The 14,348-nt window shown below is 36.9% G+C and overlaps 1 protein-coding gene across 2 annotated transcripts in view; it reads right to left on the bottom strand.

Annotated features, from left to right (window-relative positions):
• Positions 1-12,527, bottom strand: part of sorcs3b (sortilin related VPS10 domain containing receptor 3b) — a 60,411-nt gene extending 47,884 nt beyond the window's left edge. For both annotated transcript variants that reach the window (XM_055029344.1, XM_055029346.1), the window contains exon 1: positions 11,729-12,527. In XM_055029344.1, the coding sequence (XP_054885319.1) occupies positions 11,729-12,376 (648 nt within the window). In that variant the 5' untranslated portion in view covers positions 12,377-12,527. The remainder of the gene's footprint in view (positions 1-11,728) is intronic.
• Between the last annotated feature and the right edge of the window lie 1,821 nt (positions 12,528-14,348).

Raw genomic sequence — 14,348 nt, 5'->3', positions numbered from 1 at the left:
GGTTAGATGAACAGCAGAAAAAAGCACATTTTAATGTTTATTTTTCATTTTTAATATACCAATATATCTGGTATATTTTTCTGTGGATTTGACAATATTGATATTATTAAAATGACTAATATACTTTTTATTTAATCAGTAGCTTTTAATTGGTGCAAGTGGATGGCTGCAAGTCAATGACTCGATGCAATCTGCTGCAGGTTTTTTAAACTAATCTGAGTAGTTAAATTGGGGTATTATGTAAAAACATCTTTTAGATTTGACCTGAGTTTTGAGTGATGTCATAGTATTATTCCCTCATCTAAAACATACCTGGAATCTTGGTTAGATATTTTCCTGGATTGTTGAGAAACACTGAATTTCCTTTGGCAGCTACTACTAGTCTGCTGACTTCATCATAATATTTGTTTTGAAATAACCCTATGTAAATGAACTCAGCTGAACTGAAATGCATAATTAATAATCAAAGCTCATATTACAGGGGCTTTCTAGAAAAAAAGAATACAGTACAAAACCAAGACATCTATATTGCTCCCTCAGAATGTTCCACTGGATACTGTGTCAACTTCTTTTTCACTGCACTGTACCATAAAAGGAAGGAATGAACTCTTTGTAAGTAGATATGATTCTCAAACTGACTATACTGAGCTGAAATGCACTGGAATAATATAAATTAATTTAGACTGAATCAAATTTCATTAAAATGGAGACAAATTGGAGCTGTTTGGACCTCAAGGCAGATGATCTGTATCAACAGCTATTGGCCTTTCACATCGTAAAAAAATATATATATAAATATTTAAAAGTGTCAGAAATAGACTGACTTTGGTGAAGACAGGCAACACAGAAAAAGAGAATCTATATGACTAACATAACAAGATGACTCTGATCGAGTGACATATCCTGGAAACAGGACTGAAATAAATAAGAATATATTCAAAAATGAATACAATATATCCCCCAGACAGCAGTGGAAAAAAGCAGCGGTAGCAGTAATAATCCCTCCAACACGGCCACAGGGACATTATTTGTTCCCAAGTAGAGTATATGAATTTTTAGCTCATCATATAACCCCTGAGTCTGTGGCGGCTCTGCACACGAACACAAAAATGCATACATATGTTTGATTCCTAAAAATAAGACATTATGAAAAAAGAACGATTTTGATATTCAAGTTCCAATTTTGAAACACTAATTGACTTTTTAAGTCAAAAGATGTGAAATATCTACTACAAAATGTATGACTGATGGATAATTGGCACATTGATTCTGCACAAACGAAACAAAATACCACAATTTCCTTCCATATTTGATAATAAAGAAATACTGCTGAATGAGAACTAAAATAAAACTTTTTGAAAATACCACATAATAATTCTTGATCAAACGCGCCTGGGAATAAAAGTTTGTCTTTCACTTTGCATTCTCCTCTTAAATTGATGGAAAAGAGCTTCAAACTCATGTGATCACATACATTTTGTTCTAAACTGAAGCTCCTGGCACACATTTAGCAAGTAAATGTTACTTGCTGCAGCTCAGGGAATGCCAAAATATAATTAGATTCTGTTTTGTGATTTATATAATCAATTTTTTTGATGACACTTCCATCATGTTTCAACTCATTCACTAAGTCATGTAAATTATATGCAGGTTTGTCAAATCTGACCTCTGCAAAGATTATGTTTATTCTGTCATGAGTTCTGCCAAAATTGTAATCAAAATTAATTCATTTATTGATGCAGCCTGCCAGACAATAACTCTGTTTTGTTTTTGTTTTTATTATTATTATGGTACAGCCAACCGGCTGTTTTAAAGGATTGGTTCCAGGATATCCAATGAGTGAGTATTCTGTTTTCTAAATGTGCCATTTTCTGTTTGGAAGTTTTCCATCATTTCCATTGATTGCACCGTGCGTGTGGCACTTTAGGTTGGGTCCTTTGTTACTCGCTAGATAGGAAAAGCCATTTTCCACCCTGCAACTAATACATTCCTGTCACTGTAAGCTGCCAAGTCGTGCCATTATTTAAGCTGACTGCCACCTGAACAGTTCCAGTCATCTTTAAACATGATAGTAGCTGCTGTGTTGCTTCAGGCAATATGCTGCTTCAAGGAGTAGTGATTCCCGGCACCTAATCTTGCTAAACCAGGTTCACTTAGGTTGCCTGATATCTGGATAGAAAGATACAATCTGCTGTGACCTTTAGGCGCAACGTTTTTCACCCTGAAGGGGGGCAGTGTGTGTAGACAAAGTCTCCCGATGACTAATGAAGCTGTCAACCAATTGGGATTTCAGTTTTATGATTTTTCCCAATCAGAAAATGCATAAATTTGTTTTGATAAACTAATCACAAATATACTATGTGTCTTCCTCGCTGCAACAGCTATTAAACTAATTAATCACATGCAAAACTGTCAAATATGATTCTGCACCCGCTTTGTCTCTTTGATTAAATGTGATGGATAAAAAATGTGTGTGTGTATTTGTATGTGTGTGTGTGTGTGTGTGGTGCACAGAGAGAGAGAGAGAGAGAGAGAAAGAGGCAAGCAATGTCAGTGTGCTTGAATATGAAACTGATGGGAACTCTGTATTTACTGCTTAAAATGCACTTTGTGAGGCACAGCTAAATTGTAAGTGCTGAGGAAGTGCTGAGAGGATATGTTGATGGGATGCATTATGGTCCCTGAGCACAAATGATTCATGAAAAAGAGCACACATGCATGTCTTTTGAGGAGCAAAAACTGGGATTTTACTGAATTATTTCTACTGTAAGGGGTGATTTTTTTTTTTGTTAATGTGATATAAAGTAAAACTTGAAATGAAAAAAAGAAACATATGATGTTCTAATTTTACCTTTTTTGGTAGCTTCTGATAAACTCTTCTTAAGACACATGGCCGAGTTCAACTAATGCCAGTGCAAGTGACCTACCACTAATCTAACAGTGATTATAGGAGCAGCCTTCCATGAAATGTTAACTAGACAAAGGATTAAAAGGGTTGGGCAAGGCATTGGTTTCTACTCACAAAGCTGTGAAAAACAACTCTGTTTGTCACCGCAGCATTAATAATTATTTCTAACATAAAAATAGATTAAAAACCATCATAATGTCAAGAAAAACATAATAAGCTGGCAATAGCCATTAATAACTGCTGCACACGTCTCTACAACGTTCTGCTCTATTGCAAAAGAACATTTCAGATTCATTTCAGCATGAAAAATACTCATTTTTTACAGAATCCACGTGAAGAGTCTCGTATATGAAAGATTTTACTTTGAGTACTCATAAGATCAGTCTGATCCTTATGAAAATACCATTTTAGTTACTTGAAAACTTTATGACTATTTCAAGTTGCTGGAAACCACAATTGCATATCTATCGTCCCTGAGGAAGACATGTGCTTCTGCGCCAACATGTCCACTGGCGAGGGTTGGTGAAAAGAGTACAGCTTATGTAATTTACTTATTTAAAGTCATGCTTAAAATGTTGTAAGCCTAACCAAGAATCTTCTGTGTATATTATTTTTGAAAGAGGTGGGGCTGGTGGTAAAGACAGTGGTGCGGTGAGCCTGGAAGTTAAAGAAAGTCCAAGGTAAAAGAAGAGGGAAGTAATTGCTTACTGCCGGAGACGAACAGAGGCACATAAGCCCATCAGATGAAACTGGGTGTTTTAGAGCAAAGCTGCCTACCCACCACTAAGTGCTTGTTTGTCACTAATAAAGCTGAAGGTCGCACACACTATTCCCTCTCCTCTATTTTTCTTGTCAAGCATGTGTCAACAAAAACAAAATCAAAATCACCCTAACCCTGAAAATTACCCTGGAGACTAAAATATATATTTTTTTTTTTACATTTTTTCTTTGGTACTTTTAACTGCAATGTTGTTCTGATGTGCTATGCCAAAAAACTTGACTTTGGTAACTATAGGTTTCTACAGATTGGTGGTTTACTTTGGTTAATCAGATCGAAACTTCAATGTTATAAGATTTTGGTATTAAAGCTTGAGATACATGAACTAGTAATTCTCTTTAGATTGCATTCTTTTATTCACTTAAATTTTCTCACACTGAAGAGAAAAATAAGAAATAGTCTGAGAAAATACAACAAGTCTGTTATGCCACCCTTGAAAGCAACAACTGCTAACAAGTCTTCTTCTTTTATTTTATAACTATTTCAAGCTGGACTTGTTTGCTTTGCATCACTGACCTGCTGATCAGAATCTGCACTGATTTAGCTGAAAGTACTCTCAAGCATAAGGTTAAAAACTAATAGCCAGACGTCGTTCCTCAGAAAATTCTTTGTGAGAGACATTATGTCAAGAAATAATTTCTTTGTCAATTATGTCAAGTCGTCAAAATCCTAAAGCACCACTTCCCTAGAAAAAAATGAGACAGGACGCTGTGTTCTTTCGGTAAAAAGCAGTTTTACCTCAGAGCACATTGATGCCATTTTTGCCCTGTCTTTTGCTGCTAACCCATTAAAGGAATGGTATCACGTCGTTTCTAGGCACAAAGCACCATTTTAAAGGACAATTAAGCAACTGTGTTACCTTCAGTTGTTACGTAAAGGCTGCATATATCAAACACAACTAAAGAAATTTGACATAGTAAATTTGATGCCTTAAAGTTCTCCATAAAAAGCTCCTGCTCTTTTCAATACTCTGCATTCAGCACATCAGCACAACAATGCTTCTCATTATCCTGTTCTTAGGTTTGACTGAGAAGTAATTCCTATGAGCAGCTCAGCAGTCTCACAGTTCCAACAGGTGTTAGCCAGTCGCTGCTGCTGCTAGTCTGTAGGAGCTGTGTGGAGAAAGGATTCTCTATGAGGCAGAAGCTCGGTTGGGGACTGCAGATCTGAAGGAGGAGCTTTGTAAGAATAGGCGGTGCTTTGTGTGAGCAAGCATTTAGGCATATCTGCTATAGGAGATTAAAGTATTTCAAAAAAAAAAAAAAAAAGAAAGAATCATGGTACATATACTCCAGGTATATTTTTGAAGAGGGAATAATATTATCACATGATTGGAGGCTCACGAAAGTAGATTTTATATATCCCCGCTCTTGTTTGACCCCTCATTTAACACTGACCTTATACCTCAAGCAAGTGATCATAATCAGGCCAGTGAACTCATCTGGTCAGTCACTGTTATTTTATGATTTAACTAGGCTGCATCAGATACAAATAAAGCCTCAACATGACTAGTTAAAATTCAAGAAATGTGATTAAGGACATCCAGGTAATCTGTGATTTTATTTATGTATTTATTTTGCAGAGCAAGCTGCTCTGTATCAACAATTTGAAATAGGGCTATGTTAGCAAACTACTTTCAAATTCCTGTTGGAAACTCTTTTTTTTTTTTTTTTTTTTTTTTTTTTTACTTGCATTATGTTTGCGTGATATAAATAATTGTGATCATCAGAAACATGTAAGTGTGACTAATAGTCAAAAACATTCAAAGATTATAATGAGCAAACACATTTCCTCACAGCAATGTTCTTGGCTATTTTATGGATGAGGCCATAGTTCAGGTTAAAAGAGCTCATTGCTGAGTTGAATAACTATGATTTATTACCACAATTTAAAAAAAGTCAAATCCCACTGTGAAGGTAGGCAGTTTCAATAAAGAAACAATGGTACTGAAGCGGCGGGATTCCAATTTGCTGTGACTCAATTACAATCACTGGAACTCTACATGATACCAACAATTGCTATGACCATGTTTACTTATGAGCAGACACATCTTGAGCACCAAAGAATAAAATCGCTGTGGTATCCACATTTTTTATTTGAAAAAAAAAAGGACTCCAGAAGAAATCCAAAGCCGACCTCCTTTAACAACAAAAACCAACAAAACTTTTGTAGTTTTAAAAAAGTTGTAGGCACCTCAAAGAAAACTAATTGCACTCTTTTAGGAGAGTGTTGCTGTTTCTCTTGTCATTATAAACCCAGTCATTATAAAAACCAAACTGCAAAACAAGAGGTTTCCTTAATTAATGAAGAATTGTTTCTGGACCTCAGAATGCTAAGTGATTAGAAGATTGTTGTTTTTGGTTAATTAACGGTTATAAGTTTTGGCTTATGATTATTCTTATAACGATTAGCCATTTTAATGAGCGACAAAATACATTTTCAGTGTGTAACACCAATGATTGTGTCAACTGGCTAGCTAGGTTAAATCTTGTGAATCCTGAACTCGTGAACTCTTTTTCTAAACTATTAAAATGAATGCACAAGGTTGAAATCAAGGCAGAGAGGTCGTATACTTTGACCTCAGTGTCATTAAACTATTTTTCTGTTGAAAAAACACACACACAAAAAAAACCCCAACCAAAATTAAACTTTTCCTGAATTGGGCATCAATAACTTTTACTACAGTAAGCTGCAAGAGTATTTATATTCAGTGGACTTTTTCATGTCCTGTCACATTAGAACCAAAAGCTTCTATAGTTTTTCAATTGGACTGTAAAACCTAACAGTACATCCTGATAACAGAAATAACTGAAACAAACGAAAAAAAGTTGTGATAACTCATTTTCATCAATTAAATAAATGTTTGTTTGAAGCAATAACTCAGTGGTTTTAAGTGATGATAAATATAGTACATAATACTCCATCACAATGTATTTTTAGATCTTAAACTAAATAATTATCCTTGAAATGTTCAACGCTTGGGATATTGTTTATACACAAATCCCGTTTTAAACTTTTCCACAATGTTATCGATGTCTGATGTATTCCTTAGTCTTCACAATGCGGTTTGCTTGCTTACCGCAAACTTATAGGGCCTTCACCTAATGACTGTATCTTTATGGACAATAGTTACACACAAGTGTCCTCTATTCACAAATTCAGTGACTTTTGAAAGGAACAGGTTGCTATAGATTTTAATTGGGCGTCAACACAAGTCCAGTAAGGGGGAGTGCAACACAAATGCATATAAATTTAACAAACTTGTTATTCCTGAAAAATAGCAATTAAATCTAATTAAGCAATGCTTCCATTGCTTAATTATGACCTACTTTGTGCTAATCATAATATAACATTTGTATTAAGCAAACTGAAGTTTATGGTTCCAACATGACAAAATGTTGAATAGGTTTGAATACTTTTGCAAGGCATTATTGCCATTTATTAACTAATCGTGGAAAATAACCTTTGGCAAAACCCGGCGCTCAGATAAACATGTCACTTCTCCTCATTAGATGCCATCACAACTGGCCAACAAAAACAGAATTAACTTCTCTGAAGCCGCATATCAACGATTGCTGTGTTCACAGTGACTGGATAAATAGCAACACCACACAGCTGCAGTTTTCGTCAGCGTCTTACGATTCTATCAGTGGACAGTGCACCCTAAAGGCTTAGGACAAGTGGGATTAATGAACAAGTGTGTGGTGTTGACACCTCCAGAGACAAGCATGTGGAGGACAAGAATGCCTTGCAGGAGGGAAAAAAAGGATTTTTGATTTGTTTTTGTGCTGCCAGTTGTAACTTTACAAACAACAAAAAAACAAACAAAAGAAAATCAGAAGCTAACACTTATTATTAAAGTACATATAAATTAGAAGACAAAAAACTCAAGAAAAGCAGAGTACGGGAAAGTCGACTAATATAAAGTGCATCATAGAGAGAAAGTAATTTATACTCAAATATAAAAGCATGAACTGTTTTTGGTTTTCATCAAGCATCGTGAGGATCAAAAACCCCCTTAGATGGAAAGCAGGGGGGCCAGAGGGTGATAAAAAGTTCATGGATAAAAGCCTTAAGGAACTATTAACCCTTTGACTGAACACCTTTAGAGAGTTTTCCCATGTTTGGCAAGAAAAGCATTTAATATTTTACAACTGATTTGCAGTATCAAAGATATGCATTTTGAGTACAAAAGAAACTTCTATTTTGCCTTTTGATATGCCTCGGTTGTGAAAGGTTTATAATGCTCTTTTCATCATCCTGTAACAGAACCAAATTCTGGTCAAACACCTCTGTGATTTGGGAACCCATTCCATTTGATTTTATGGATCAATGAATTTCTGGCGCATTAAATGGAATGGCTGTCTATGTAATGAAACGGTTTTAAACACAGGTGTCCCCCAGGGCCATGTCATTTCCTCTTTTTTATTGTCTATTTATACCAATGAGATTATGAGGAACAATAATGGCCTCGTTTTGATTAAGCGTTCTGACAACACGACCCAGGGGGCCTGTCTCGTTCTCTGTAAGTCACAACAAAAAAAAAAGAAGAGACAACATTACAGAACTGACAGATCCGTTTGACTAATTCCACCTCAAAAGAAAGAACAGAAAAAAGAGGAGAGGAGCCAGCCTCATCAATGCCTGGCACCTCTTAAAGCAAGTTTCCAACAGCAGGGCAGTAAAGATGATCAGACTCTTTCTATATAGGAACATTATTTACAGGGACGCACAGAAGAAGCTCCAGGGATGTGTAGTCAATAAAGATGCTCATTAATGTCCTCGCCTCGAACACTCCGTCCTGGTTTGATCAGCTGTCTGTGAGGCGGTCGCAAAAATGGTCAATCAGGAGCCCAAAATCATTTGGCTGCCAATAAACTCCCCGGTCATCATCAACTGGCTTGCACACTAAGACGCCTGCCTTTAAGGGGAGGATGGCTTTGCATCCGCTGAAGTAGCTTAATATGTGCTGCAACAGCTGTTTAGCACTTATGTGAGAATAATAACAAACAAACAAAAAAAAAGCAACCTTTGTTATGCATTACAACCAAAAATGTTTACAGGTTTTGATAGGGTTCTATATGACATGCCAACACTAAGAAATCTGTGATGCAGATAAAAAAAAAGAAAAAAAAAACTTACTTTCCAAGATTTTTTTGATAGTAAAAATCTAAACGTGTGATGTCTATTTGTATTCTCCCCACCCTTTTTAATATCTCACTACAATTGCAATTGCGAATGTTGGTGTATAACACCACAATTTATGTATATGTGGAGACAAAAAAATTTGCCAATTTTTCTGCAATAATAGCTGAAGCTCAGTGGGATTGGATGCAGAGAATGTTCATAGAAATGTTCAATTGGTTTTATATCTAGAATTTGACTGGGGAAATTCAACACAAATGCTATGATGTGGCTCTCTTTGTTTTCCTGCTGGAATGTTAACCTCCGGCTCAGCCTCAAGTCATTTGCGACTTTGAACATATTCGCTTCCAGGACTGCCCTGGATTTAGCTGATAATTGTTCCCATTTGTTTTTGACCACACAAATCTTTTTTTTTTTTTGCATCCCTGTGTGGCATAAAAAGTTCTTCTCCATGACTTGAATGACACTTCTTGAATAATTCAGCCATCAGACCACTTTTACATTAAAGCCAGATTCGTGGAGTGCAGGCTAAAAGTTGTGCCTTTAAATTATTTCACATGAGCAGTGGATCTCTGCAGCTCCTCCAGAGTAAGCCTGAGCTATTGCCTTCTTCTCGGTGCATTCCTTGCATGGCCTACACAAAGCAATTTAATTTACACTGAGATTAAATGATACAGAGATTGAATATATTATCTATATCTCTATATATATCTCTGAAGACCTCACTTGTTGTTGTAGGTTGGTAATATCGTTTTTCCTAATTTGTGCAATTAAAATTTTCGCCCAAACTAAAACAGCATCATTACAAATCATATTTTTTTTATCACCTTCCCCATTCATATGCAGGACAGATTTAAGCAACAAGACACATGCACTACCAATCAATACAACACACAGTTAAGGAGCATGAATTTAAAAGGGAATTTGTGGGTTATATGTTTTATTCCCCTGGTTGAGCCCAATCAATGTTATCTCTCTTAAAGTCAGAGTCCAGGGGGCTATGACTTCAGGCTTTGATGTCTTAGACAATCCCAGAAATCAAATGATAGTTGGAAGACTGACTCATGGACAGGTTCAGGGTTTTTATACGATGAGATTCTTTATCAAATCTGAACTCAGAAGATCCCCTGCTGGCACTTTTCACCATCACCCTCAACATCTCTCTCATTTTTCTTCCTGTGGGATTTGACATATTGGCCAAATCGCAGGCAATGTCTTGAAGTGAAAATTTGATAGAACTACCCTAGACCGCAGGACTGAAGTAATTTTCCTTCAAATGTCCCTTTAAGATTGAATTTATTATCAGTCATTTACATCTAATATAGCCTGAGCTCTAACATCCAGTCGTAAAACCCCATAAATTTAAGCTCTGCCGTTTCACTTGTACTTTCAGGACCACAGACTGGAGTCCAGATTGTATAAATCTAAAATGTTGACTGGCTGCAGTGACAAGCTCATCAAAGATCCAGTGAACGCTGTTGTGCAGGAAAAAGAAAAAAAGTGGGGGTGGGGGTCATCAATGTGAAGAGATCTGAAAACTAACCTCATATTTCACTATTAATGACATATGAGGTTGTATGACTTCAAAAATGCTTTGACTTAGCAAAAGTCTGAGAACATAATAATATGCGCCATATAACAGAAAATGGAACAGATAAGAAAAGCAATTAAAGATTGAATTATAAAAAGAAATTGATCTGGCTGTTTTTAAAAAAAAACAGGAATATTAGCTCTTTCACTGGGGATGTGGAAATGATTAAATGTGGAATGAAATGATTGTTTCTGACACAGAGTGTTTTGCCGACGAGACTGAGGTGTTCTAAGTTACCTGAAGAAAGAAAAAAAAGATGTAGAGCAGCAGCTTTAGTCCATGGCTCTTTGTAGTTTGGAGATCTTTGCTCCTGATAAATCCTGCTGCTTGCAAACATCTTTGCATGCTGCATATTTAAAGCATGAGATAAAATCACCTTGGCTTTGTCTGTGTGTTGCTGGAGCGTGTGTACCCACAACATGTGTTCCAGAATGTAGTGAAAATGTGTGTTTGCGCGCATGCGTGTGTGTGCGTGTGTTTGTTTGCAAGAGGGTGTGGGGGTTAATGTGGAGGGATACAGCAATGTCTTGGCATGCATTTCAGCTGTCTGGTGGTGTTATATCGGGATTTATCAAGACAGCAAACGTTCAGAGCAACAACATTCATCAACTAAGCAAGAGTTTACTGTCAATAATAAAACTGTGTTTAATTTGCTAAAAGGTCAGACGCTGTTTCATCAGCGTCACATTAGGGGCCCAGGTTGGACACAGTTATTCTAATTGTAGCTCTTACACCTCTCCAGGAGACATTACTTGATTATTTCATAAATAATTAATGTGTTGTGATTGCTGCCAAAATACCTGCACCCTCCCACAGCTCTGTGCCTCGTCAAATTTACTTGCCAGGACGGATATTAATTTAAAGTTCAAGTGACAAACAGTTGAATAAATTATTCTTCTTTGGATAAATCTTTAAAAAAAAAAGGCAGAAAGAGATAAAGAGGAGGGTTGAAAGCATTCAAAACACCCAGCGGGCATCTACGATAAACAACAAAAATGAGTATTAATTATATATATATATATATATATATATATATATATATATATATATATATATATATATATATATATATATATATATATATATATATATATATATATATATAAAATATATAATTAATATAATATATATAATTTGTTGTGTGCGTGTTTGTCGGGGTTAAATATGCGCGCTGAGAAAAACGTGCGTAAAAATGTGGTTTTCTAAAAACATCTAGTTTTAAGATGCAATAGCATGTAGGCAAGTGAAGGGCATTTTAAACCCTCACGATCTTAAGTTGAGTGTTGGTTTTCAAACTGAAACTCACGCTGCTGTTCTGCCCGGACCAGTGCACCATCGCCTGGTTGTGCGTCGAGTCCCCCGACAGAGCAAAAGTGGAGGTGTCCAGGTGAGGCTCGCTCTGCTTCGGGTTTGAGCCCCTGCTTTCCTCCCCTGTGCGCCGGGACTCGCTTCTGAAGTTGGAAGCACCATGGACAGTTCTCACGGACCTCCGCGCCTCCCCAGTGATACTCCTGTCCACATTTCCGCTGTAGGACACGCCGACACTTCTTTTCTTCCTCTCCCCGACTGAAAATGTGGCTTCGGGCGTTTCAATCTCTGCCGTCGAAATGTTGTCACACTTTTTGTCGGGTATTTTGAGATTTTTGGAATTGTTTCCCGTTGAGCCATTCGTAAGCAGGGTTTCATTTTTCACCTCCTGTTTATATTTTGGTCTCGCGGGTCCGTCAGTTTCAGACCTGTGCAAAACTTCGTTGCGGTCATTGACTTTCAGCGAGACTTTGATTCCCGCTGATTTTCTTATCGTATGTCCCGTCGGCGACGTTACCTCCATGGGATGAAATCTTTTTTCCAGTCTCGGGAAACTTATCTCCGCCCGAGCCGCCAACTTGATGTGAATGGGGAATAGCTGAATGAAAGCCAAAAGAAAGCAACTCCAAAATGACCAAAGTGTCATTGTGGTCTCCAATTCGGGCAGCCCTCCTTTGCAGAGCAGATAATAGTGCGGCAAAGCTGTTCGATTTCTCAAATATTCAGAGAATCATGTCTGCAAGTTAAAAAAAAATCAAAAAAAAAAAATCCATTCAGCAGAACCACTCACGTCCAAGAATTTGTCAAAGTGAGGGACCAGTTGGGGCGGCGCTGCGCATCAGGCAAGCGCGCCAGAAGAGAGTATCTGCAAGAACGGGTAGTATAAGAGCTCATGAGGACGTCTGAAAACAAAAAAAAAAAAAGAGGAGGGAGATTTTAAAGCCTTTCAAATCATTTTGAAATCATTCCACGATCTAGGCTTTCATTCAGCAACATCTCTGGCTGTCTGTTTATGAAAACCTGTGGAAGTTATCCAGAGCAGCGCTTGACAGAGTTAAAACCGTTACCAGAAAGGGGGAAAAAAGTGATTTGCATAACATCGTTCAATCTTAGGCAACATTTTGTCTTTGAAACGACTGTGGAGAGAGAAAAAAAGAGAGAAAGAAACACAATTTGCTGGCATCAATCAGCAACGGATTCACCTGTCAGCCGTGCACGCCCGAGCATATGTGGGAGAGTTCATTTGCGAGAGATTCACTTGGACTGCTGATAAAGATCCAGATTTACTATTATTGTTCCAAGCTGCGATGCTGCTGAGGTGCAGGATTTTCTGTTCTCCTCTTGTCCCTACAAAAGGTTTTTGTTTGCGTACTTTTTCTTTTTTTCTTTTAGTGGCCTTAAAAATACTGCAGGCCTTCTCCAAGGACATACACATTATTACAAGTTATAGAGGTGCAATCTGATCGACTCACAGAGACAAAGCAGTTTTGAAAAGTTAGACTGTCAGTAATCCGATTGGAGAAGCATAACGTATTCATACACAGCCTGCAAGGAAAACTTAGTGTTTTTCTTGTGTTGACATTAATGATAATCACTTTCAGCAAGTGGAAATCCAAAGTGCTGGTTGTCAAAAATACTAATCTGTATATAAGACCAGTAAAAAACACAAAACAGGAACGTGGTTTTGTGGGTCAGCGATCTCATTTGTCATTCTTAATCATACAATCATGAGAGAGAGACTGCTGACTTTACAGATGTCAAGGATTTACACACTACATGAGTGTAAATCCTCGTGCAATGACCTCATGTAGCAATGACCACATGAGGTCATTGCTACATAAAACTGTTGTGCGCAAACTTGATGTACACAAAACTATTAATAAAAAGTTTAGTGGAAGAAAGATTTGTGGCTCCATTGAAAATTTAGGGTAGATTCACAAGGCCTGAGCTGCAGATGCAGTCATTGCTTCAAGGGCATCGGCAACAGTTTTAGGAACATGCATTATTAGCCAAATCTCTTGCATTCTTCATGATGTAAACAGTGCATTGCTGAGCTAAACAGAAAAAGGACTGGAGCTCATGTGGTTGAAAACACACAAAAGCAGCGAAATCCAATATACAACAGGTTTGATTTAAAAATACACTAGATGACATATTACCAAAATAATGATCAAAATACCAAAATTTCACAAATATATTCTCCTAATGAAGCCTGTTAGAGAGATTCAGCCTAGATTTGACATATTTTCACTTTTTATGTTTGTCTCAATTTACGGTTGTTCATTGAATGGATAAAATTGTGTTTTGTTATATTTTGTAATCTTTTTAAAAGTTTATGGATTTCATTAAGTTTGTTGTAAAATATCTAGTTTCAGTTTGACCTCTCCACATGTTTTGAATCTTTATCTACAGATGATACCAGACCTCAGATTAATTAAAAATAACAGCCTCTGAAGTTAGATAAGAGCAATATTCAACTCATCCATCCATCCATCCAGTTTCTGTTTACCTTTGTCCCTAGTGGGATCGGGAGTTGCTGGTGGCTATCTCCAGCTATGCTCAGGGCGAGACAATATTCAAGTCAAAACACTTTTTTTTGTTTTGTTTTGTGCATTTCT

The sequence above is a fragment of the Poeciliopsis prolifica genome, unplaced genomic scaffold, assembly GCF_027474105.1.
Source record: "Poeciliopsis prolifica strain line A6 unplaced genomic scaffold, Auburn_PproV2 SCAFFOLD005, whole genome shotgun sequence".
Classification (NCBI taxonomy): Eukaryota; Metazoa; Chordata; class Actinopteri; order Cyprinodontiformes; family Poeciliidae; genus Poeciliopsis; species Poeciliopsis prolifica.
This window is presented reverse-complemented; position numbering and strand designations above follow the sequence as displayed.